We start from the raw sequence: 23,821 nt of genomic DNA on the forward strand, positions 1-23,821 counted from the left end.
CCTGAACTGGCTGTCCGACGACAGGAAGTGACATCACGGGCCGTGAGCCCGTAAACTTGAACACTGCTGCTTTAAAAGGGCGCTCACTGACAGCCATGGGTTAGACTACAGCCCAGGTGTCAAACACACGGCCTGCCAGAGGGTCTAATATGGCCCGCGGGTCTTAAAATTACTCTGAAGACAAGGCAATTTTTCAATGAAAATAACTGCTGCCCATAATTTGTCCGCAATTTTAGAAAGAAAAGTGGACAGAACACAACACCGAGACTCAGGTCTAAACAGCAGACAGTAGGCTAATGAGTCCATGAGCCCAAATTGCACTTTGCACATTCATGACAGTGTAATGCTGTCACAAACAAACTATAATTATGTTTGAGCAGTTTATTGTGAACCTTATTTAGACTCACAGTGATTGAGCGAGTGGTTATTGTCGATGGTTTGTTATGAAGTGTGCAAACCAGGAAACTTCTCTGGAGCCCCACACTTTTATATTACCCCAAGTCTCACTTTCACCACAGATTCAGTAATTGTGGTAAAGTTTGCACAAGTGTTGCACAGTACCAGCAGTCCTATTACTGATTTACTACCATACCACTTACTAACATATTTCAGAATAAAAATGAATAGCCAGGGGGTTGCATGAACACAATTGACAACACAGCTTTGAATAATAACTGCAATAAATACTGAATGGTGTGCCTCTGATCAAGTAATAACACATTCTCTGTCACAGCACAGTGTAATGCTGGCACAAAAATGCAATCAGAAAACTTATTTGGTTAATTGTGACCCTGATTCAGAGTTAATCTATTCTCAAGGCTTTATTACTAAATCTGTAAAGCAGGAAACTACCCTTTTAAGGTCCCCAAAAAAGGTTATACACTTGGGTAATCTTGCGCAAATATTTACAATACTAAAAACACAATATTAACATTCATATTGTGCTGAATTGCTGACATGTGTCAGTTTTTAATGACACCTGCAAAATAAAATATGAATGGCAAGGTCGTGATGAAGTAATGACACGCTTTTGGTACTTAAACAACACTGTGTAATGTAGGCAATAAAGTATTATCACATTTTTGTGGTTTATTGTGAATCTGATTCAGTTAAATCAAAAACGGATTTAAAAAGTAGTAATTATCAAGCAGGCAAAGGAGGAAACTTCCCTATGTCACAATTTTGTGGTCCCCAAAGCCATGCTCATGCTATACTAGTTTTGTAACTCTACTAAGCTCATTTTTGCCTGTGTCAGAGCTTTGACTAGGTAGTGATGTAATCTTTTGTAATCATCATTAGTAAACTTTTTGTAAGAAATTCTAAATTTCAAATTACTGGATCAGTTGGATTTATCCATATTTATTTGAAGTAAACAGGTGTACAGAATACATTATGCAAGTGTAACAAGGAAACTGATATCTTAATATTGTCACCAAAACAATGGCCTATGTAATTTTTTGGCAAAATGATTAATAGAATATTAATATCACATATTCAATATTTGGTTCAGTTTTTTGTGTTCTCTGACAAACCTGAAAAGAAAAAAATTTTAAGAGGGTGCTGATATTTGAAAACTGTGACCCCGTTCATAAAGTAGTTAAGCAACTCACTTGTCTTCAGTTATTCAGTAACAATTATGTATTCACTACTGAGTGTTTAGTTTCTGATTTATTCCTGGATTATTCACTCCTAACTCCTAACTATTGTGTTATGCCTGAACCATTTCCACTCTCCCTCCTTCTGGCCAACTTGCAAAGTGAACAAAATGTCCTACAGGCTCAAACCTCTCAGCATCTTCCATGTCCTCTGCAGTGGAGCGCTCAGTGGCGCACATGCCAAGAAAAACAGAAAGGCTGGTTCCCCACTGTTGCTTCAGATGTGCTAATCCAGGCTCTCTGTCACTTTTGTAAAAAGAATTCCATATTTTTATGTGGGACACACAGTTTGTTTTCTTTTGGCCCAGTCTCAGAAGGGACAACGATGAGGCCCAGAGAATGTGAAATGCTAGCTCAGCATTTGTAATGGGATCAAACCCCTTAACAGCTCTAATTCCAAGAAGTTTAAATTCTTAGGTGTACAACAGCCACACAGACCAATAGATGACAAAATAAATGGGATGGTAAAATTCAGGAGACAAAGATTGCAACATAAGACAGTTAAACTCCCACTATCTGTGTAATGAATGATTCTTAAGATTTACCACATAAAGGATACATTCCATCCATACGCAACAACCGATCTGCCTGTAAGCACCAAGACGGCACCACTGATAGATTAACACTGTGGGATAATCAACTACATCACAAATTTATTAAGCGTTAACTATGTTGTTTTTTTGTTTTTTGTTTTTTGTTTTTAGCCTTTATTTAACCAGGAAAAGTCCCAGTTCAGATTACAAATTTCTCTTTCAAGAGAGACCTGGCCAAGACAGGCAGCCGTGCATCCAAACCACAAAGTTACTGACTGAGAAACAACATAAACACATACAACAGGAAAAGATAGATACCACAGGAATACAGTTTACACACAAGTCACTCGATGATTATGCTAAAAGGAAATACACTAGTTAAAACATGAACAGACAGTTAAATCAACTTGTAAGACCTTCAACATGGATTTAACATTGAATGCAACCTGCTGCTCAAGTTTTAGATCATTTTGCAACATATTCCAGGTGGAAGGAGCAGAATAAGTAAAACCCTATTTTACCTTTTTCTGTTCTAACTTCATCAACAGACAGCAGTAAGATGTCCATCATCAGCAGGACTGCGACATACTGGTTGAAGGCATGTTTACAATATTAGGAAGGATTTTATGCCTTAAAAAATGTTGGAAAATCCACTTAAAACAAACGTTGAAAGCAATTCCATTTTCCTATGAAATACATTCTTCATATTTGTCAAAGGATAAAAAAGCCTTTTGTTATTTTCTACAGTTGCACATAATCTTTCATGAAGAAAGACTGGTAGACCAATGACTTAATGAGATCAGATCACATAATATTCAGTAAATATTTAATTATCTTCCACTCAAAACTAGTGAGTCATATAACAGCCAAAAACTGGCTGCTAGGTTACACTAATATCTAATTAATCTGTTGAATTTCATTAGTTGCTTCTCATTTGTCATTTGTCATGTGTCTCAGACATGTCATTTGAGGAAATGTAACAGGGAGGAGTAAAATGTGGTTTCTAACTTTTCTCTAATCTGTGTATTGTTTTGTTATCAGCCCTTAGGAAGTCCATTGAGTTAAAAATGCCCTGGTATGTTGTTCCAGATTCATCTTGTAAAGCCTCAGAGAAGACAGAGGGACAGAGGTCTACTGAATGATGGAGAGCACGGACAAGCCCTGGCCGTCTAGTCTGGTGCTTATCTGCTCTGCTGTCTGTTTTCCCAGTCCAGCCCTGATAACCCAGGTTGACTAGCAAAATACAGGATGTGACCCAATAACCTTGAGTGACAGCAAGGGAGTAATAATGTTTAATTAGCGAAGGTATTTTCAGAAAACCTTCAAAAGTGATCGAGTTCTCGGAGGGCTTAATTTTCGCTGTAGTTGCTGCTTTGCAACTGTGCCATAAATTTGAGGCAAAGCTGCACAATGCATACATTAGCTAAACTATAAAACCATCCAGCAAAACAAGACAGATAACAAGCCAATGTTTGCACTTTTTATTCAATCTCAAATGAATCCACCGTGTGTGTGAATAAGAACTCATTTAGCTAAGCTTAGAGTAGATTCACACTCAGTCTTCTGTGGGAGTGCAGACATGGAACAAGGTTTGGTGTTTGTTAGCCACTCTTGTAGCGGAAACTCATTCCCCTCTTGTTGTTTTGCTGTTGGATGACTCCACTTTGCATTCACAGCTTCAAAATCCCACTGCAAAAGATAAATAAATCGAAGTATTTTTAATGGCTAATCACAGTTGAGAGTTAAGATACCTCTTATTTCTTCAATGAAGGTATAAATGATTAATGCCATAACTAATATTATTAACAGTTTCAATTTTGTTTTGTGGGTAAAAATATTGGGCTGCTTTGGGGTCATTTTGTTGCTACACCAATCCAGAAATGCTGCTGTATGAGGATGACATTATACGGGTCCTGTGCAACTAATGATTTGAAAACCAGCAATGTTTACATCCAAGTTTACTTGCTAGAAGTCAAGATAACCAGTATGTGCATTCTGGTGCACTGGAAAACGCTAAACCTGTAGCCAAAATAAAAGCTACATAGGGCTGTTAAAGTCTCCGTGAAACAGTGGCATTTTTTTCTGCATATTAACGTGTTTCTTGTAAAAACACAACCAGAGATGTTGCCCCAATCCCATAAAGGCCGGTCTGCTCTGATTGGTCAGCTCCAATTGCTTGAGCAGGCACCACAAATACAAGACTGAACCAGCAGCCTAAGTATATAGTGTGGCTTGGGAAAAAGAGAACCAGCAGGGAAAGAGGGACATCAAAATTTGAGAATGTTTTTTATACACACATGAGTGCAGGATGAATCATCAACATCTTCAAAAGGTTTTCAACAAAACAGCAAACTCATTCATTAAGAATGTCACAAAATGATGTTTTGTTCATGTTGGGCCAGGTACTCTTGTGTTGGTGATCTAGTCTATGGTGCAAGATGTGTTTTATAATCCTTAATAGAGACTTTGCCAAATTGACAAGTTTGTCAAAGGTGGCTGCAGTCTGATAAACAACTTTGGAAAACACACTTCAAGTAGCATTTATCTATATGTGGTGCAAGAATAGTGTATGTAGTAATTGTCTGAGGCACCCATCCTAATGACATTCAAACGTTATTATAATAATACAGATCCTGTTAGATCCAGTTTGTTTTCTGGTCTGTTGGCTAATAGTACATGGAAGCCACTGCTGAACTACTACAGTGCAAAAGGTTTAGCATTGTTCACACACAGTTAAATTCCTGGCCAGCAGGCATCACACTACAGACCTTAAACATCTCCCGAAATAGCAGACGGTAGCACTGGCCGCCTATAGACAAGGCACCCATTTTGCACAATTTCCTAGGCAGACAGACCCAGCCCAGTGTTGGTCTTTAATCAAAGATACTTTACAGCAGAACAATTGGGCCACATGGCAACTCTCAAACAAATCCACCCATCACTGTACCCCTAGGACCAACACTCAGCATAAATATGCAAGAAACACAAAGCACAATGGAGATTTCGAGTCACTGGCAATGGTGATATCATGTAAGGTAAACTTGACAAATCCTTATTAATGTAGATAAGATATGATAAGATACTCCATTAATTTATTACCATATGCTGTTACACCAGGTTATGGTTAAGGACCATCCACAGGCTTTATGATAGATAACTTCTGGGTTATATTCACAGAAATGAATTAAAAAGTTACAGTTCTACTGACAGTCTTGAACCCATCTGGAGTTCTGTGCCTTTTGGATTAAACATTAGACTCAGAGTCAACTTGTAAGGAAACCATTTCCATTATATCATTAAGCAAACACCTTCTGTGAATTCTTACTAGCAAGTGGTAGCAAGAAGTAGTGCTGGATTGTCCTCCTAAAACCAGACTAAAGATTTGTTCAGTGCTGATCTGCAATAGATTTGCAAAGATTACCTATTATTAGTATAAGTTTACAGATTTGCCCTGGTTTTTAAAGCATCTACCTTTAAACTATGTACTCCAGATGCCCCTACAAATTATGTAATCACAACTTTATTTCTGATCTTTTACACAGCACCGAGTTTGAATGGTGCTGCAAAATAAGTGGCACTACAGTTCTTACTTTAGATTGAGAATAAATGTTGAATATTTGGAGGTACTTGTGTGTAGAGCTAACAGACCTCCCTCAGTCAAGAGGATCAGTTTTCACTATAAAATTAAGTTGTATGCTTTAAACATACATCATATGTACTCAATCTAAAGACTTTGTTGAATCCCTCTTATTTCTTTAGCGCACCAACTGTGCTAAGAGAATGCCCGTCATTTGCTTTTTCCTGTCTGGTAAATAGTATCAACCTGCAATTGTTTGTGCTTACACCATTTGGCTTTGTTTCTGATTAAATGACATCCTCCAACTTGGCTTTCTACAGCAGCACAGTAAGGGAGTTGTTCTTGTGGTTGTGAGCAACAAGGCCCAAAAAAGAAAAATCTTGTAATTTCGCTACCATTACAAACTCAAACTATGCAATTCAAAGAGGGAAAATTATATAAATGTGAACCGTCTACTAAAACGATATTTCAAATTGTGGAACAAGTGTAACTGCAGGACAAATTCAAATACAGAGCTTTCCATTTGCTTCAATTTCACCCACAAACTCTCATACACACATGTCTCTACACAGAATACAACTCATCAGTCCCACAAGTATGCTGACTTTTGACTTCTTACAAGAACCCCTGACGGTTGTCTTCTGACTTACTTCCCCAGAGTCACATGTGGAAAGTACTATGTATGCAGAATAAACGTTATCCTCACCATTACTTCTTCTTATTCTTCAGTTTTTCTAGCTGTTGGATTCTAACATTTAGACAAGTAAATGCCATTCCCTTAAGACAAATAATAAGAAAACCCAGTGACAGTAAATCAAATGTCTGGAAGCATGGCAGTCATAATGACAATTCTATCAGGCTGTCTCCAGATGTTTATTCATATCACAATGACTCAAAATCACATACGGCTCTGTGAGACATCAGATTTTCCTGTTTATCCCCAGGGAAACATAGTGAAAAAAGGCAAAATTCTTTCAGTCAGTTAGCATTAGTCTCTACTATGTATTATGTTAGCATTCAATATGCTATGTGTATGTATGTATTTTGTACACCTGTGTTGCTCCCATTGTTGCGCAACAAAAAAGTAAAGCAATTGATGATGATTTCATGAACTTCAATGCTGCATTGTGCAGGCCAGAACTCAATAGTGGGACAGATTCAATTCACACCCTTCTATGAGTCGACATGCTGTCACCGCCTAGTGGCACTTTGGGAAAAGTACATTTATTTGTTGACAGACTTGTTTCTAAATAATACATTTTAATCACTTTTGGTATTCACAATTGCAAAAAAGTAAAGCTTTGCTTTAAAATATTATGAATGCAGAATTCAGTGTGTATGTGCCTGTTTTAAAACAACAGGAAATTCATAACTGAGAACTCCAACCCACCTCCAGATCAGAGCTGGCTGTTGAGGAGTCATAGGACGTATCTGTGGAGCAAAGGCTTTTGACTCTGAGCGGTGAATTCTCCACCTCCTTCTTAGACAATCTCACCTCCTCACGGATCATCTGCAAATAATAAAAAACATCCATTTGCTAGAATAACAATCGAATGAGGTCAAGAAAGTATGCAGGGAAGATTTCATATCAAGTGTGCAATGCAAAGCATTCTTTGCTTACTTTTTGTTGAGGTTGACCGCTGACATCCATATAACAGCCCATCTCAGTCAATTTCCGTACATTTCTGTCCTATGAAGACAAAGGTTGACCACTTCCATCTTAAAACCAAGACGTTACTGAGGAAGCATTATTAGCAAGCATATTATGCAAATAACTCACATCTTGCAGAAGTCATGTATGATTCAGCATAAACTTACTTTTGGTTGTGCTGATGAAGGTATTTGTGTTTTTCTCTGTCTTTTTATGACAGCGTTATCCTCTGCAGGGATGCCACATAAAAGTCTCTCTGTGTCTGGAGATACCCTCACAGACTGCTGCCTGCTTTGCTTCTTGGCCCAATAGATGACTAAAATCTAGCAATGCGGGGTAAAGTTCAACAAACCCACATCAATACTATTTACACATATTCCAGCAACTCATCTAAATGTAGTTGTATTATATATCGATCTGGTATAACAATATGACCACCTTCCCAATATTGTGCTGGTCCCCCTTTTGCTGCAGCACATCTCAATGATGTCTGATTGGATATGGGGAATTTGGAGGCCAAATCAACACCGCAGACACGTTTTTCTGCTCCTCAAACCATTCCTGACCCCTTTTTGCTTTGAGACAGGGTGCATTATCCTGCTGAAAGAGGCCACAGCCATCAGGGAATATAGTTTCCACAAAAGTATGTGTCATAGTAATAGCAAACAAAGCTGTTCCATGCTTTGATCCTTGTTTACAGTCCAACTATTAATTTGAGGCATAAAAACTAGGTGTTGAGAGATAACTTCTTTGACTTCTTAGCTTCTTTACATACTACTCAACTCATCCTTTTTCCTGCAACCAAAGCCAGTATAAACATGATTGGTCAATACTAATCTACTGTAAAATGACAATGTCACTTTATAGAGATTAGTGTACACCTCCATCTCTTCAATAATTCTGTTGATCAGTATCTTTTCTGTTTAGAACATATACATGTCTTCACAAGCTGAATCAATATTGAGCTGCTAATGCATGTTTAAACAGGGTGAGTAAGATGTGGGTATACTATGTCATAAAAGGATACAAGAAGCTCCAGGGTGGCACAGCCTATTGATGACAGAAGCCACGGCATGACTCTCATAAGATACCCAAACTGAGTGTCATACAGGAGTATGGCAGCCGTGTACAGGCCACCAGCCAGTGAGCACAAAAGTCCAGAAATGATACAGACCTGGCTTAGCATCTGTCCTCTGCACTAGAGAAAAAAAATACATACCACTGTGGTAAAATGAATTTAACAATGGAAACTGTTTTGGGAAAGATGTATTATTTGGTCACTTACTGCTCTGCAGAGAGCAGGGAACTTGGAGGTAAAGACGATGACGAAGGACAGCAGCCCAAGTATGTATCCCAGGATTTCTGTGTAGTCCTTTAGGAGAACAATTTTAAGTTGTTAACATCTCACATACAACAAGAAGGTACGGATAGTCTAAACACACCAAAGTGACATGAATCCTGCGATGTCAGATTGGTGGACGCACAATTTAAGAACTGGTCAGTACTGCTGAGTATGACTTGTGTGACTTATGTCCAAACGCACATAGACAATATGCACTGCCATATTATTTCAGCACATATCAATGTTCACTGAGCACATTCATTTGTCAGTTTGACCACACCATTGACGGACTCCAGCTGGAGGCTTGGAAAGGGTCCTGCAGCAGTGTCCTCCCTAAGGCAGGCCCAAATGCAGGAGAGTGGGTGACCCTGGACTTCAGAAAACCTCCCGCAACCACCATCAGCACACACACTGCCAGCAGATGCTGTCTTCTCCGCCTCTTCAACATCCGCAGCCTTCTTTCTAAAGAAGCATACCAAAAGATACTTACAGTCAGAAACCTTTTAAACAAGTCTCCTGTTCATTTGTTTAGTTATCTACAGAGTTTCTCTGATAAGTCTCTTTGCTGTTTTGCCTAAAGGTCTTAACCAGCTGAATGTCGATATTTAAAACACCTGTGCTACCTAGTGCACTTATTTTGAACTTGGTACATTCGCTCGATTGTCTAAAAATTATAAGGTTTGCAACAGTGAGATGTGGGACTTCACTACCTGGTTTGGAGTTCCAGCACAGAATCACTGGACAGCAGCAAAAAATACAATTCAGTGCATCCACAGCAGCAGCGAAAGCGCCCATAAAAATCTACAGAGGAGACAGCAGTATGCTACAGTTAATGTATGCAAATGATGAACGGTACTTTGATAAAAAGGTTGTTACCTGAATATGCAGCTGTCTGGACAGAATGGCTCCTACTGTGCTGCACAGGTTACCGAGGAAGCAGTAGAAAACAATTATGTTTTCTCTCGCATTTTCTCCCCGAAAATTGCGCTTGTGATTCACGACCCTTAAAATGTTATCACAGGTTAAAGTTTATGGCTCATCTGTGAGAAACAATGAATCAGAATGTACTTACAGAAGACATGACAGCAGCAAGAGCAGCGCAGAAAGCAAGGTGAGACCCACGGAGACACAAAGTTTGTTTGCGTCACGAGAAAAACAAGTGGCAACTGAATCAACCCAAAAAACGACCAGACTGCTCTGGAAATAGTTTGAGCTTCCACGGAAATGATCACCAGCGCTCATTGTGCTTCTCTCCACTTTATCGTACTAATAACAGAAATAAATCATGCCATTGCTTCGTTCAAGCATCAAAGAGGCTCGCGCGTCAAACACACAGTAGCATTGTGGATCCAGGGGGGAGGGGCTTACAAAAGACAAATATAAAACGCATGGATGTTGGAGACGTCCATCTGTGTCATGAGGCAAATTATCTCTACCAAAATCATTGCAGGGACAATGTATACACTTACGTATCTACCAAATTACTCTCACAAAATTAGCACAGGTATTGGAGTTTTACGTAAATGTTAGATGACCCACTCAAGATTTATGAAGCAGGTGGATATTTTGTTGGGGGCATTCTGCTTTAATTTATGTCTTATTTATTATTGAGTGGGTTCACCCACTGCGCTAAGAGATCTCCTTTGGTGTGTGTTTAAGAGTAGAGAATGAGAAAAGACCCCCACAAATTGAGACAGTACTTCCCAACAATAGACCAATAGAATAATATTATTCAACTTGTTTCTTTCCAACATAGCATTGTGTAGCGCTACTCAAATATAAGTCAGTGGAAATGTAGCAAAGAAACAACACAAAAACATGAAAATATTCATTTTATTCTGCAACTCAATGAGAAAACATCAGTCGCATTGATAAAAAACAGTATTTAATGTAATTATTTCATAACTAATGTAATTGTTTAATAAAGACTCTGATGTGCCATTTGAATATGACGGTACTTTATTATAAATTTGTCACACTGTGGATGTTGAGTCCGTCAGTTGCTGTGCAACAGGTGATCCAGTTAATGGAATGAATTGGACCAATGTGATCTCCAAACCAGAGCAGTACAAGACAGACTGTGCATCTCGTTACTTAATATCAAGACAACCTGACCTTTCCATACTCGGAAGATTAAGAGGCCTTTATCTACCTACAGTCTTCTCAATATTAATCCCCATGCTATCACATGTGAGTTGTACTTTTCCACGCCAGCAGAACAGATCAGTAATTTCAAAAGCTTTGATATCACATCATCAGGTCAGTTCAGGTCAGGCATCTAGGTGCTTAGTAATCCGACGCACTTTCTCTTTCTTGTTCCTGTTGCCATGTTTTTTCCAGGGTTTGCCCACCGCTGTCTCCGATTCAGCTTTACCTGGGCCGACGGGTCCACTGCCTGGTTTGTAGCCCATGACAGACTGAACTCCTTTGGAAAGTGCCCGCACATTCTCCTAAAGTCCATCAACGACAAAGGATTTATTCTCTGACAACTAGAATTCATAATAAAGATTAAATCAGTAAGGGTATTTTACCTGATGGAAGAAGTTCTTATCAACTACGTTTTCAATTCTCTTGATTTTCCGTGGGTTGTTTGTGGAGAGGTCACAGTTTTCTAGGTCTCGTCTCTGGAACTTGCTGTGCTGTGGCTGGAAATCTTCAGCTTTAATATGAGGAGGAGGATGGCAGTACAGAAGCTTGCCCTGTGAGAAAAACTTTATTAGCCATACTGTGTTTGGCTTTCTTTATTAGTGTTTGCATGGCACAAAACTAGTTAACACCAAGTCTACACTCTAAATGATACAACTCAAGACCTCTAAAGGCAGATCTGAAGCAAATTCGGGGCCAATATAAGGCAGAACAATAAGCAAAAACTAGAGATACAACACATTTTTTTCAACTGACGTGACCAAAACTTACGTTGACATAATCCTTCAGGATGTACCGCGCTGATCTGGGCTGATCAGGCTGGCCATGTGAAGTCATGAAACCTCTCATGTCTGAAACAGAAAACACGATAATTTACTTCATGCAACTCTAGCAAAAAAATAAATTGCTGAAACAATCCCTAACGAAGTTCTTAACATACACACATTAGCAGAATTGAAATAGTAAATAAAATGATGAAGTGTTCCAAGTGTTACTTAAAAATGCATTTTGGATTTCAGAGTTGAATGCTGTCATTCTCTATATTCTATATAGAAACATTTATAAAAAATTAGGGCCAGGACTCGATTAAAAAATTAATCTAATTAATTAGAGGCTTTGTCATTAATTAATCCAAATTAATCGCATTTTTAATCACATATAAATATTTGACGTGAGAACAGTGAGAAGCATTTTTTTCACACGGACTTTGGTCTCAATCTACCATTGAGTAATGACTGAATACATAAGCTTCAGCAACAAAACATTGTTTACTTTTTTAACCACGATGGTATTTAACCAAGACCAACAGACTAGGGATGCAAATCACAGTAGCATAAACTGATTTTGAACTCAGCTTGATGTAAACATCAATAAAACTAAGTAACCAATCACACAGGCAGCTCCATGTTGTCCCTGTGTGATGCTCTGGGACAGGTCGGGACAGGTCGGGACAGTCTGAAGACAGAGAGCTCTGAGGCTGAAGTCCTATAATGAAATGCACCGTGAGACAGTGACAGGTCTGTACCTATATCTGAGCACAATAGAGGAAACTCCACCACCACAACGAGAGCTTTGTTTTTTAAATGAAGCTCTGGTAGCGAGCAGCTAAAATACGGGAGGATACTATAAACTGGCGTGGATCAGGTGTGTTTATCAAGGCTTGGTTGCCGTGCTGAGGCACCAGGTCCGTTTGAGCTGCGTTTGGGCTACATTAAAACTCCTCAGGCAGTGGTCAGTGTCAGCGGCTGTTTTTGTGCTGTGTTTTTGTGACCTATAATCGGTTCGCCTGAAACTCGTCCAGTGAGAAACGTTCCGCAGTGCAAAAATAAGTGTGATTAAATGCGTTTATTATTTTTAACACGTTAATTTTTGTGTAGTTAATTCATCTTAAATCTTAAAGAACCGGCCCTAATGAAAATTATAAATGTTTGGTAGTCTCACATCCATAAGCCATGAGCAGCTCCTCTGAGGATGGGGGCCGGTCAGGATCTTCATCTTCTCGTGGTCTGATGATGTTGATGCCATAGGTGCCTTCTAACACATGCCGAGGGACTGTTTGACAAATGTAATAAATGCATTAAGGAACTGAACTGTGTGAATTTAGGTGCAGTATATTATTAACCACCAGCAGAACACTATGTTATTTAAAAGATATAAGGGAGACGGCAGGGACGTGATCTCTCATCTGGTCGATGGGCAAAATCCCAGAGCAGATCATCTCAGCTTTGGTAGAAACAAATGAGGGCATGACGAGACCAGGGCAGTCACAGAGACACAGGCCTGGCTCCACGTATAAGGTCTATGAAAAGAAGAGTAAACCGATGCAACCATAAGCATTTTGCTGATGGAATCCATGGCTTGAAATCAAATAGCTTGTAACACTGTACCTGAAAGTGTTTAGTGTGTCCAGGAGTGGCTGAAACAGACACCTTCTTGTTCCTCAAGATAGTGTTGATGGTCGAACTCTTTCCCACATTAGGATACCCGACCTATTGAATTCACGCAGGACAAAGACGTACTTGCTTTAAAATAAATAAGTACTGTGGAAAATGCTCCTTTCCACTCTCAACAATTCATACGAATTTTTCTTTCCTTATACAAGAGGTACAAAATCCTTCCCCAAGAACAAATATAGAAAACAATCCTAGTAAATTCTGCAACTGATTTCAATGGCATTTATGAGTAACGCAAACTGAAAACTCACAAGATGCCTTACATATATATACACATACACACACACTACTGGTCAAAGGTTTTAGAACACCACACTTTTTGCAGTTTTTTTTTTACTGAAAATTGTTCAGTTTCTTGTGTCATTGCACTCTGAAATGAAAGCATAGAACAAATAAGCAATTTGAGGTGAAGAAATCATGGAATCAATTCATAGACCAAAATGTATTCTAAACTTTTGACTCATCAAAGTAGCCACCTTTGGCAAATATAACAGCTCAACACACTCATGGCATTCTTTCTACAGTAGAAATCAAATATTCTTCAGAAAGTTCTTCCCAAGTCTGTTGCAGAAGTTCCTATAAATGTGTGGCACTTGTAGGTTGCTTGGCTTTCACTCTTCTGTCCAGTTCATCCCAAACCAGCTTGATGGGGTTTAAGTCTGTCTTATTCTGACATCTTAGCAATGGCTTTCTTGCTGCAACTCTTCCTGTCAAACCTGCAGCTCCAAGTCTTCTCTTCATAGTTAAAACTGAGACTTGCTTACTACGACTTCTATTAAGCTGAGCTTGAAGCTGTCGTCCTGTGAGCCGCCTATCATGCAAGCTGTTAACTCTCAGAAACTTGTCCTCTGATTCAGTTGTGGCTTTGGGTCTGCTAGACCGCTTCCCGTCAGAGTTTCCCCCAGTTTCTGAGCCTTCTGATGGTGAAGAAAACTGTACTCACTGACACCTTGACTTTCTTTGCAAGTTCGCTGTAGGAAAGACCTACATTTTTAAGTGTTATGATGGTCTGTCTCTCTTCCATTGTTAATTGCCTTTTTCTCACAACACATTACTTTCTGCAGTACAATACTGTTCACCTGATGCTCATGAGGGTCTGGTACCACAGTGTGTTCCAACACTGCTTTTATGCAGACAGAGGGGGCTGAAAGTAATCCAGAAAAGTTGGAACACCTGTAGGAATTAGTAGCAGCAGCTTTCAAGGCTGATTCAACCTTCACGGCTGCAGAACAGCTTTAAATTGTTAAACCACTTCATGTTCCCTGGAAAAGGCCTTTTTGTATAATTCTGAAATGTACATTATTTTTCAGTTTTGGGTAACCAAATGTTTTTTTTAACCTCTGACTGTTCAGTACTTACCTTTGTACCATTTCAATCTATTCATTGGGCTTGCATGACTTGAATTGCAATAAATAACTGGAAAATTAGGGTGTTCTAAAACTTTTGACCACTGTATATACACACACACACACACACACACACACACACACACACAGACATATAGACACAACCTTTTACCTACCAGTCCCACTGTCAGTTGTCCTTCCTTGCACTTGGGATCATCGTGAACGGACTTAAATATGTTCAGCAGCTCATCCTTGCGGAGCAGTCGGCTGGAGTTGTGGAAAGATTCATTTGACGAACCAGCAGTTCCTTTCTCTGCTTCTTCCTCGTCTTCTGAACAGGTGTGCCAGTCCTCCTCATCTACAGTAACGTTTTCTTCCTCCTCCTCCTCTATATCTGGCTCTTTCTGTCTGGAGTCTCCATTATCTGGCTCTCCTTCTTCTTCGATATCACTCTCTACACTCTCTGGATTGCCCATTTCCATGCCCTGTGAGAGGAGACATTTATCATTATGCTTATTGAACACACTTGTGAAGATACTCAAGTGTGTGACTTTTCTTTATCAAAACATCCTGATATCATTCACATCCACGTGATGAAGGAATGTGTGTCCACAAAGTTATCTGCTTCTAATGGATGTATTTAACATAGAATTACACTGCTTAAAATTTTAAAGGAACACTTCAAATCTTACTGGGTAAAATAAATCATGCTTGATATCTATACTGATACTGATCTGGCCCAGGCCATCACTGAGCTCCTGAACAGTCCAAGGTGCAACCTGAGACATAACGTACCAGAGGTGTTCTGTCCCGCGAGATGAATTCGCCCAGGTGTGAGAATAGGACATTAAGAGCTTTTTTTTCAATAAAATTGGTACCTGTTTGATCTAGTCACAGTCATGTTCATAATACAATACTGAAACCCAGAACTAAACAGCAGATGGCAGCAATGTGCAGAAATTGCACTTATTTTTCTCAATAAATTTCAGGTTGTTGATCAAATGTTTTTAAAAATGAATGTTGATGTTTTAAAAGGATAGTTCATTAAACATAACCATTTTCATTAGGTACGTCTCTGCATTAAAACAAAGGGACACATCTGAGACAAATGAGTTTGACACCCACACTCTGTAGGGTCCAGTTATCGCCTCATACTACCAGTAGTGACAATGACCCTAGCCAAAAACTAGTGAAAAGCAGTCAGAAAAGATGAAAAAGGAAAAAATGTCAATGGCCTCCACCTGTACCTGTAAACTGTTCCTGTTCTGAGGACGGTCTCATTATTGTCCTTCTAGTGCAACTAAAACCAATGCAGGTGAAACTGATTAACAACCCCCTCTGCTAATTCACTGACCAGATCAGTATCTCCGAGCTAACTGATTTGATGCAAAACTCAATCAAAAAGTCTTGCTTTAGTTTTTTTTGACCAGTGTCTAATCCAGTGGTTATCACACTTTCACTTCCACCTCCTCACCTTTTCCTCTGCATCCAGCCTCTCGCCTTCAACCAGGGCAGACCAGAAAACTGCCCTCAGTCCCTCTTTCTCAAAGTGTTTGGCCCAGGCTCGCCTCTGCTCCCTGGTCAGCAGGTCAGCTTTGTTCACAAGAAGCATGTTCACCTTATCCCCTGAAACCTCTTTCACATACGACTCCTGGAGGCACACAACAGGAAACAAGTTTCTCAGTCACTAGAACATAAATGAGAAGTACACATTGATACAGTATTCCAGCTGGTTGCAGAAAGGGGTCTACTGACTTACAGATTAATTTACTGGCACGTAAGTCCAATAATAAAGATTTCGTCAACTCTATAAATGAAGACACCAGCATTTTGAGCACCTACACTCCTGAACAAAATTATAGGACTGCGAGAAAAATTACAAGAATTTGCATTTTATACTGTTGGACTAACCAAACTGTAAGTAGAACTCCAAAATGCAAAAAGAAGAAACTGGAGCAAGAGACAAAAAAAAAAAACCAAAAACTGCATTTTCAAACAGACTGTTAATCAGCTGACCCAAAACAGGACCTAAAAATGTCAAAAAAGGACTCAGTAGTGAGCAGCCCCACCATTCTTGCTGATCACTTCAAAATTCGTTTTCCGAGTGTTTCCAGGGGGCTGGTGGGAACATTGCTCCATGCAGTGTTCCCACCGTCTGAAAGTGACATCTGTTTTTGTCAAAGAATAATACGTTCTTCCACCTTTCAGTGTCCCATGTTTGTTGCTCCATCACAAAGTCCAGATGGGTAACTTTGTGGCGTGGCCTTTGAAGACATTTTTTCGTTCTTCAAAGCCTCGCAGGTGCCATCTCATGGGTACTGGGCTTAAGTCAGCATCAGTAAGGGCCTTCATTATTTTTTATTGCTATTAACTACTTTCACCTGTTTTTCTTTTTGCTAGTGTAAAACTGAGCTGCTGTGACCAAGCAATGTGGATGAAAAAAAAGCTTGTTAGTGCTCAGTCTAAGAAAAATTGGATAAACTCCAGATTTTAAAAGATTCATCCTTTTTAAGACCATGGTCTTAAATTTTTGATCACCCGATGAACAACCTGGGTTTAGATGCAGTTTTCAAAAAAGTTGCCTAGAATTTATTTTTTTGTACCTTACTCCAGTTGCATTCTGAAGCTCTACTTACAACCTGGTTATGATCAACCAATTCAACATGGAAATACTTTTCCCCCAGTCCTAAGATTTTTTTCAAGAGTGTATTCTGAAGAAGGCCTAGGTCACTGAGAAACATATATTAACATATTTACCAGGTCAAGACATCTGAACAGCATGGGATTTCTGGCATCAACAATTTGAACGACAATATCACTAAGAAAAAACACAAAAACATTTTTTTCTTTAGTATCAAATAAAGAAAACTCATTCTTCATTACAGACAAGTAATAACTCATAGCATAGCAGTAACACTGATTTTGTTTTTACCTCCTCTCAATCACCCTCCACAGCTGTCTCCAGAATTCAAGGTTCCTCTCAAATGGGGTGAGAATTAATTTCTGTTCCTCTTCCAGTCTTTGAAAACAACACTTACAATTAACTAAATTACTGACATCAGTTATACAACACAAATGTATCATAAAGTATATGTTAGAGAATGTAACAAATCCCTGCATGGTACAAAGCCTTTGAGTCAGTCTATTAACATAGAAAAGCTCAATTAAGAGCATAGATTATTACATACTGGGCAAGTTCTCGCCTCCACTCCAAGAAACTATCTTTCTCTGCCTGCTGAAGGACTTCTGGACTGGTACTTCCGTCCCAGTGAGGGCTTGAAACGAGAAGACACTTACTCTGTATGTTCTGCATATAATGTGTACGAAATTAACTAGATCTGTTCAACTTACCGTCTAGGAATTCTAAGGAAATGCTCATTGTCTTTGTGCAGCTTCTTCAACCTGTTTTTCTCCTCTGCTGTTAATAAGCCTGCTCTAGCTTCAGCTGGCACAAACTTGATATTGAGTTTCTCTAAGAAGACAAAAGAACACGCATGAAACGTAATGAGCAGCGGAATAAACTTACAAAACATAAGTTTTATACAAGGAAACAGAGTTCCAAGGAGGCTGAATACAACTCAGTAAATTAACACAACAATGTGCGAGAAGTGTCCACTACAGAACCCCTAAAGGGACATAAAAAGAAAAAAATATATAGAAAAAAATAAATAAGAACTATGTAGTGCTCACAAGATAATAACTCATGCTCATGAGACAAGTATCTCAGGCACGAGCTGTCTCTAGGGGGTGCACAAGATGAAAGATGTATTTGCATGGGACTAGTTTCACCTGTGACGTCCTGTAATTCAGGTATCAACCCTACGTCTGTGTTTCATGTGGGGCATTCGCACGGCGCGACCTCTGCTATTTCCACCTCACTCCACTGCATGTCCGAGACAGCTTTAGCTACTTTAGTAAATTATAATGGATAATATCAAATATATTTTTGATCGTATCCTGGGGAAGAAATTAGCAATGACCTGTCAGTATTTAATCCAGCTCCACATTTGCTGATAAACAAAATGCTTGATTTAATGATTTCATCTGTCTAGACAGGTGAATAGGTCAGAGACATCTCCACTGTACTCCCTAACATCAGTCCACACTTTCATTTACATCGTGATTTAGTGACATGAGACAGAAAAACATGGGATTCAAACAAAAGCCCTCCCATTACCGAGATGCTGATTCACACTGGATTAGTTTATCACTTCATCACAATAATCACTTACAACAGTGTTGTAACCGTGATTATTTTGTTATACTGTATGTATGTTCTGGTCATTTGAGCATGATTACACATGAACATGATAAAAAATGTGATAAATTAATTCGTTGCGAATCACTGCAAATCCACATATGTGATGGGGGGTGATTTGCATCTTTTTCTGTCTCGTGTCACTTAAGAATCACGATGTTCTGTAAATGAAAGTCTGAATTGATGTTGTAGACGTCTCTCTCCCATTCACCCACTAAATACTGACAGGTCGTTGGTAATTTCTTTCCCGGGATAAATAGTATCAAAAATATTCATTCATACAAATGAACCATTTTGACATGCAGTGGAGTGGGCTGGAACGCAGTGGAGATCATGCCAACATGTATCTCGTGAGCACGAGATAGTTCTTCTTGTTTATTTTTCCCCATGTCCCTTTAGGGGCTCCATAGTCCCCTGACTTTGGACTGAAAGTAAAGTATTATCTACAATATCCACATTCAATTTGAAATAATGTTAATATTACTTACCAGCAACAAACTCTGTTCCTGCCAGTTCAGCAGTGGCCAGAAAATCATCCATGGAGCTTTGTTCCGTCACTGACTGCAGGTTCAGCCGTCCCCAATCATACCCATCATTCAGTTCACTGGTGTGAAGCTGGAAATGTGAAAAAAAGACCACCGAAAACGCATATTAGTGCAAATAACATTGAGTAGCACCACAATTTACCTATTATGGTAGTCTTTATTCTCCGTGATACTTTTGAATCACAAACACACTGTGAGTAATAGCAGCAACTCCATGAACGGTTCCAAAAAAAAATCAATAAAGCTTCTTGATGATTTATGTCCATACATAATACTATGTAACGCACCACCGGATAACTATCTCCATGACTCATCTTGAAGAGTTTGATATAAGCTAGTTGTTTCCATGTCATACCCACGAGTCGGCCTTCTTGTTTCCTCGGTTTGCCTGAAGTCTCTCCTTAATCAGGGCTCTGCCCAGTCCGCCTCCTCCGCCAGCTTTCTTCTTACCCATAGTAACTTCTGATGTTATCACTTGACAAAACAATACGGTAATATAAATGTGTCCCCGAACTAATCTGACTCCCTTGCTAGCTACTCAGCTCCATGTGCACTACGTTGTTGTCGTATAGAGCGGAAGTGGGACAGACCACTGTGATCACATATCCTGAGAGTTGCAACGGACCTGTTTTGAAAATTGAATAAGCCTTTTCCATAAACAAATAGGCGTTTTTTTGTTTGTGTTTTGTTTTGTTTTTTTTTTTTTTTTAAAAAAAGCGAAGTAATTCCTTTCTTAAATCATTAACATACATTATTAAATCAGTTTATAATAGACAGCGATGATTACGTAGTTACGGTTCTTTCTAGTTACCCGGCCAGCACATAAATGTGCCCTGAAGAAACTGAGTGAAAAAACAAACGTTCCTATTGCATAACAAATTAGAAATATGTAATATATATGTGTATCTAATTAATAGGAAACTATTATTTAAACAGAGGCTGAAACTGTCAAAATATTTTTTGTCTTTAAAAACACGGTAAAATAACACATAAATGCTCTTCCACAAAGAGGCTTCTATGGGATAAATGTACGCACTTCTGAAGAGAACCAAAAGATGGCAGCATAAAACAGCAGTCTCAGAATTGCTCTAACGCCGTCTTCCACAAAAACGAATGATGGCCTGACATGGACTAGTAAATACGTTGCCTCTGCGTTAATACTTTGGTCTATTTTAAGTGTGATAGAAGAAATTATTTAATATTAATTTAAAATGAGTGAATTTCATTCGAGAAGGGGAACAGTTAAGAGCAATTATAACAGCCCAGCTTTAAAAACGGAATGAAACAGTACCAATCAGAAACTATCCAGTTCATCAGTTCTAAACGTAATAATTTCGTTTTCCTTTCACTTATATTCCTAAAGAAATTTCATTTTTTTATTTCATTATTTTTTTCTGTATAACAATATGAAAATGCCAAGGATTGCCGGTCTAAGTAAAGTCCTTGTCAGCCAATGTTTTGTTAGTACATGCGGTGCTTTTTTTTATGAAACTTGATCAAAAAAAATATTAACTATTTATGTATAATAGTTTATATGTACACAAAGGACACAATAGATACATTCGGATTCGTTAGATGTATACAGCATTGTTCAAGTGCAAATTAATTTGCCAATCCAAGTTTAATCTCACTTGGTTCAGTCCCCCCCGCAGTCACGCTGAAATGGTTTCTCCCTGTATATTACCCAAGAAATTCTCCCCGCATCAGCAGACTGTACTCTGCGTTACAGTTATATGGGGCGGCATTACAATGGATGAGGGTCCTTTAGAGGATGGACAGATAAAGTACGGTGTTTTAGAGTTCAGTTGCCATAGAGTAGCTCATAAATGACCTGACAGGCAGTAAACACCTCACTAGCATTTCGTAGTGGTATTAAGTTTATTTATTTTTTCTTTCTCTCTCAGTGTTGCTGTTGACTGGAAACAACGATAAAATGCTGCCTTGGAAGAAGAATAAGTTCGACTTGATTGAGGAAGACAAGCAGTCCAAGCAGAAGGGCTATGCGGTGAGTCTCAACTACTCTGCGCTCACCTCCTTTGCCAAGTCCTGCCCCGAGAGCGCGATCAACAGGGTGGGCAGCATGTTTAAGTCAAAGAGGAAAAAGGTGAAGATCACCAGCGAGGACCCCACCTACACAGTGCTCTACCTGGGGAATGCCACCACTATCCAGTCTAAAGGAGACGGCTGCACGGACGTTGCGGTGAGCAAGATCTGGGGCAAAAGCGATATGGGCAAGAACGGCACCAAGATGAGGCTGACCATCAGCTCGCAGGGCATCCGTATGGTGCATGTGGATGACAAAGCGAGGAGGCCGGGACACTTGTACTTGCTGCACCGGATAACCTACTGCGTCGCGGACCCACGGCTACCCAAGATTTTCGCTTGGATTTACAGGCATGAGATGAAGCACAAGGCCGTGATGCTGCGCTGCCACGCAGTGTTAGTGTCCAAGCCGGAGAAGGCAAAGGCCATGGCGCTGCTTCTTTACCAGACCTCGGCCACAGCCCTGGCCGAGTTCAAAAGACTTAAGCGGAGGGACGATGCCAGGCACCAGCAGCAGCAGCTCATAGGGGAGCAAACGATCCCGTTAGTCCCCCTTAGGAAGCTGCTGAACGGACAGTGTTACTACAAACCTCCGGTGGAGCGCAGCCGGAGCGCGCCTAAGCTGGGCTCCATTACAGAAGACTTGGTCGGCGAAGAAGAAGAGGAGAAAGCGATGCACTTTGAGTGTGAGGACATCCTAGATACAGATCATGATTGTGTTTCCAATGGTAAACAGGAGTTGACTCAGATAATTAATGACTTGGGAGAAATGAGCATAGGAAACGACGTGCAGACACTGAAAGCTGACCTCAGAGTCACCAGACTCCTCTCTGGGGAGAGCACGGGGAGTGAATCCTCTATTGAAGGCAACCAGGAGCCACCTGCAATCACTAACGGGTTTGAAGAGGTAAAGGTGCAGGAAATTGCCTGAATAACTTCAGACATTTCTGGGCACAGTGGTTTGTTGAGCCACAATGACTCCGCAAGAAATATTTCCTCTGTCGTTAACTTTGTGTTGGAGTGTCTGTCTAGTCTGTGCCTCTACAACTAATTGAGATGATCCAGAAAAGATCATCTGAGGTTCTTACTGCCACGTGGAGTTACCCAGTAATTAGGCTACTAAAAGATATTTTAAGATGGTGTAAACACAGAATAATAAGGAAAACAAGTGCACGTCTGGTTGACAGATAACTGGTCAATCGACAAAGTTGCAGTGGCTTTAGGATGAACGGCACTAATTCCATGTCTTTTATTTAAGAGGATTTGTTGTAGAATCAAGCTTGTTTACCTAACCCTTTTTGTCTCACTTGAAAATAGACTTTTTTTTCTGTTTAAACTTGCTCCAAACATGATTGAAAAAAAGCCCATGCCTCTTTTAGAGCACATTTTGTTCTTAGGTATTGAGTGGGTGTAAACAATCATCATCTTAATGTTCCTGTCACCCTTTTCATTTATTTGATTTTGCACTGTTGTGGAATTCTTCTTTTAAGTATTATGTTGATTACCATGTACATACTGTTGGTATGTTGCCCAAAAACATTAATGTCATATCTTTGCTGTGCAAAAGAAAAATGGCTTTATGTATTTAGATGTAAAGATGTTTAAAATATAAATAATGTTATTTTTTAAAAAAGAATATACATATATATATATATATATATATATATATATATATATATATATACAAAAATGTGGTTTGTGAACCTCAGAATTGTAAATAAAAAAAGAAAATGATATGAAATTGTTGAATGTCTTATGTACAGTAAATCTGGGTTTTCTTTCAGGGCTTAAATGTGACGAAATGTGACGATTTACCTTAAGAGTCAAAACTGGGTTCACGCTGCTGGAAAAAAGTCATCAACCAGATTATGAGTCTTGTTGTAAATATGTATTTCATTTAATAGTCTTGAATGGATCTTTGTAATTTTCAGTCAAACTACTTTCATGGAACAGTTATTTGGTTAGGGTTCTGAAGGCCCATTCATTCTCTCTGGCCTCGGGGAAGGCACAAGCTGTAAGAACACCACATGGGTCGCTCAGTGACAAAGCAGCAGTTACTCTTTAAACAACACGCTGACTCTTTATGATTTGGTTTTACGCCTGTCCTCCTTTGGCAAGACCAATGATATTTTAACATTTAACATGATTGCAAATCTACTGTGTAATATATGTTTAGAAGCATACATAGAATACATTTTATTTACATTGGCCTACTAAGCAGAATATCTGTGTCTGTAGAGTTGTATGCCTCTCAAAATAAATAGAAGTGCACT

At 39.3% G+C, this 23,821-nt stretch overlaps 3 protein-coding genes across 4 annotated transcripts; 1 reads left to right on the plus strand and 2 right to left on the minus strand.

The window, feature by feature from the left end:
* Positions 1 to 3,654: 3,654 nt before the first annotated feature.
* On the minus strand, positions 3,655 to 10,086 carry tmem44 (transmembrane protein 44). Of its 2 annotated transcripts, none has more exons than XM_047587636.1 (10): positions 9,831 to 10,086; positions 9,635 to 9,674; positions 9,469 to 9,559; positions 9,039 to 9,220; positions 8,702 to 8,788; positions 8,444 to 8,614; positions 7,584 to 7,739; positions 7,387 to 7,455; positions 7,156 to 7,275; positions 3,655 to 3,877 (listed from the first exon to the last, which is right to left on the minus strand). In XM_047587636.1, the coding sequence occupies exons 1-10, from the start codon at positions 9,998 to 10,000 to the stop codon at positions 3,713 to 3,715; spliced, it is 1,251 nt and encodes a 416-aa protein (XP_047443592.1). In that variant the 5' UTR covers positions 10,001 to 10,086; the 3' UTR covers positions 3,655 to 3,712. The 2 variants fall into 2 exon arrangements, with proteins under 2 accessions (XP_047443592.1, XP_047443590.1); XM_047587634.1 differs by having other exon boundaries at positions 9,635 to 9,761.
* A 613-nt stretch (positions 10,087 to 10,699) lies between these two features.
* On the minus strand, positions 10,700 to 20,294 carry lsg1 (large 60S subunit nuclear export GTPase 1). The gene is made up of 14 exons (XM_047588081.1): positions 19,861 to 20,294; positions 19,449 to 19,575; positions 18,054 to 18,174; positions 17,891 to 17,977; positions 17,635 to 17,721; positions 17,460 to 17,520; positions 16,177 to 16,353; positions 14,879 to 15,187; positions 13,291 to 13,392; positions 13,059 to 13,202; positions 12,845 to 12,968; positions 11,675 to 11,754; positions 11,290 to 11,457; positions 10,700 to 11,208 (listed from the first exon to the last, which is right to left on the minus strand). The coding sequence occupies exons 1-14, from the start codon at positions 19,957 to 19,959 to the stop codon at positions 11,029 to 11,031; spliced, it is 1,866 nt and encodes a 621-aa protein (XP_047444037.1). The 5' UTR covers positions 19,960 to 20,294; the 3' UTR covers positions 10,700 to 11,028.
* Positions 20,295 to 21,207: 913 nt separating this feature from the next.
* fam43a (family with sequence similarity 43 member A) lies at positions 21,208 to 23,085 on the plus strand. The gene is made up of 2 exons (XM_047588136.1): positions 21,208 to 21,289; positions 21,410 to 23,085. Coding segments are annotated over exons 1-2 (1,071 nt in total). The 5' UTR covers positions 21,208 to 21,288; the 3' UTR covers positions 22,480 to 23,085.
* The last annotated feature ends 736 nt before the right edge of the window (positions 23,086 to 23,821 follow it).

Source organism: Mugil cephalus, chromosome 6, assembly GCF_022458985.1.
Source record: "Mugil cephalus isolate CIBA_MC_2020 chromosome 6, CIBA_Mcephalus_1.1, whole genome shotgun sequence".
Taxonomy (NCBI): Eukaryota; Metazoa; Chordata; class Actinopteri; order Mugiliformes; family Mugilidae; genus Mugil; species Mugil cephalus.

What these genes read in the sequence shown, in the direction of transcription:
- tmem44 (XM_047587634.1), bottom strand. Translation starts at nt 10,000, where the DNA reads ATGAGCGCTGGTGATCATTTCCGTGGAAGCTCAAACTATTTCCAGAGC. An exon ending in TTGCTGCTGTCATGTCTTCT is followed by an intron (nt 9,762 to 9,830) that starts GTAAGTACATTC and finishes TAACATTTTAAG; the next exon opens with GGTCGTGAATCACAAGCGCA. An exon ending in CAGCCAGCTCTGATCTGGAG is followed by an intron (nt 3,878 to 7,155) that starts GTGGGTTGGAGT and finishes TATCTTTTGCAG; the next exon opens with TGGGATTTTGAAGCTGTGAA.
- lsg1 (XM_047588081.1), bottom strand. Translation starts at nt 19,959, where the DNA reads ATGGGTAAGAAGAAAGCTGGCGGAGGAGGCGGACTGGGCAGAGCCCTG. An exon ending in TGGAGGGTGATTGAGAGGAG is followed by an intron (nt 17,521 to 17,634) that starts GTAAAAACAAAA and finishes GTTTTTTCTTAG; the next exon opens with TGATATTGTCGTTCAAATTG. An exon ending in GACACACTAAACACTTTCAG is followed by an intron (nt 13,203 to 13,290) that starts GTACAGTGTTAC and finishes TTCTTTTCATAG; the next exon opens with ACCTTATACGTGGAGCCAGG.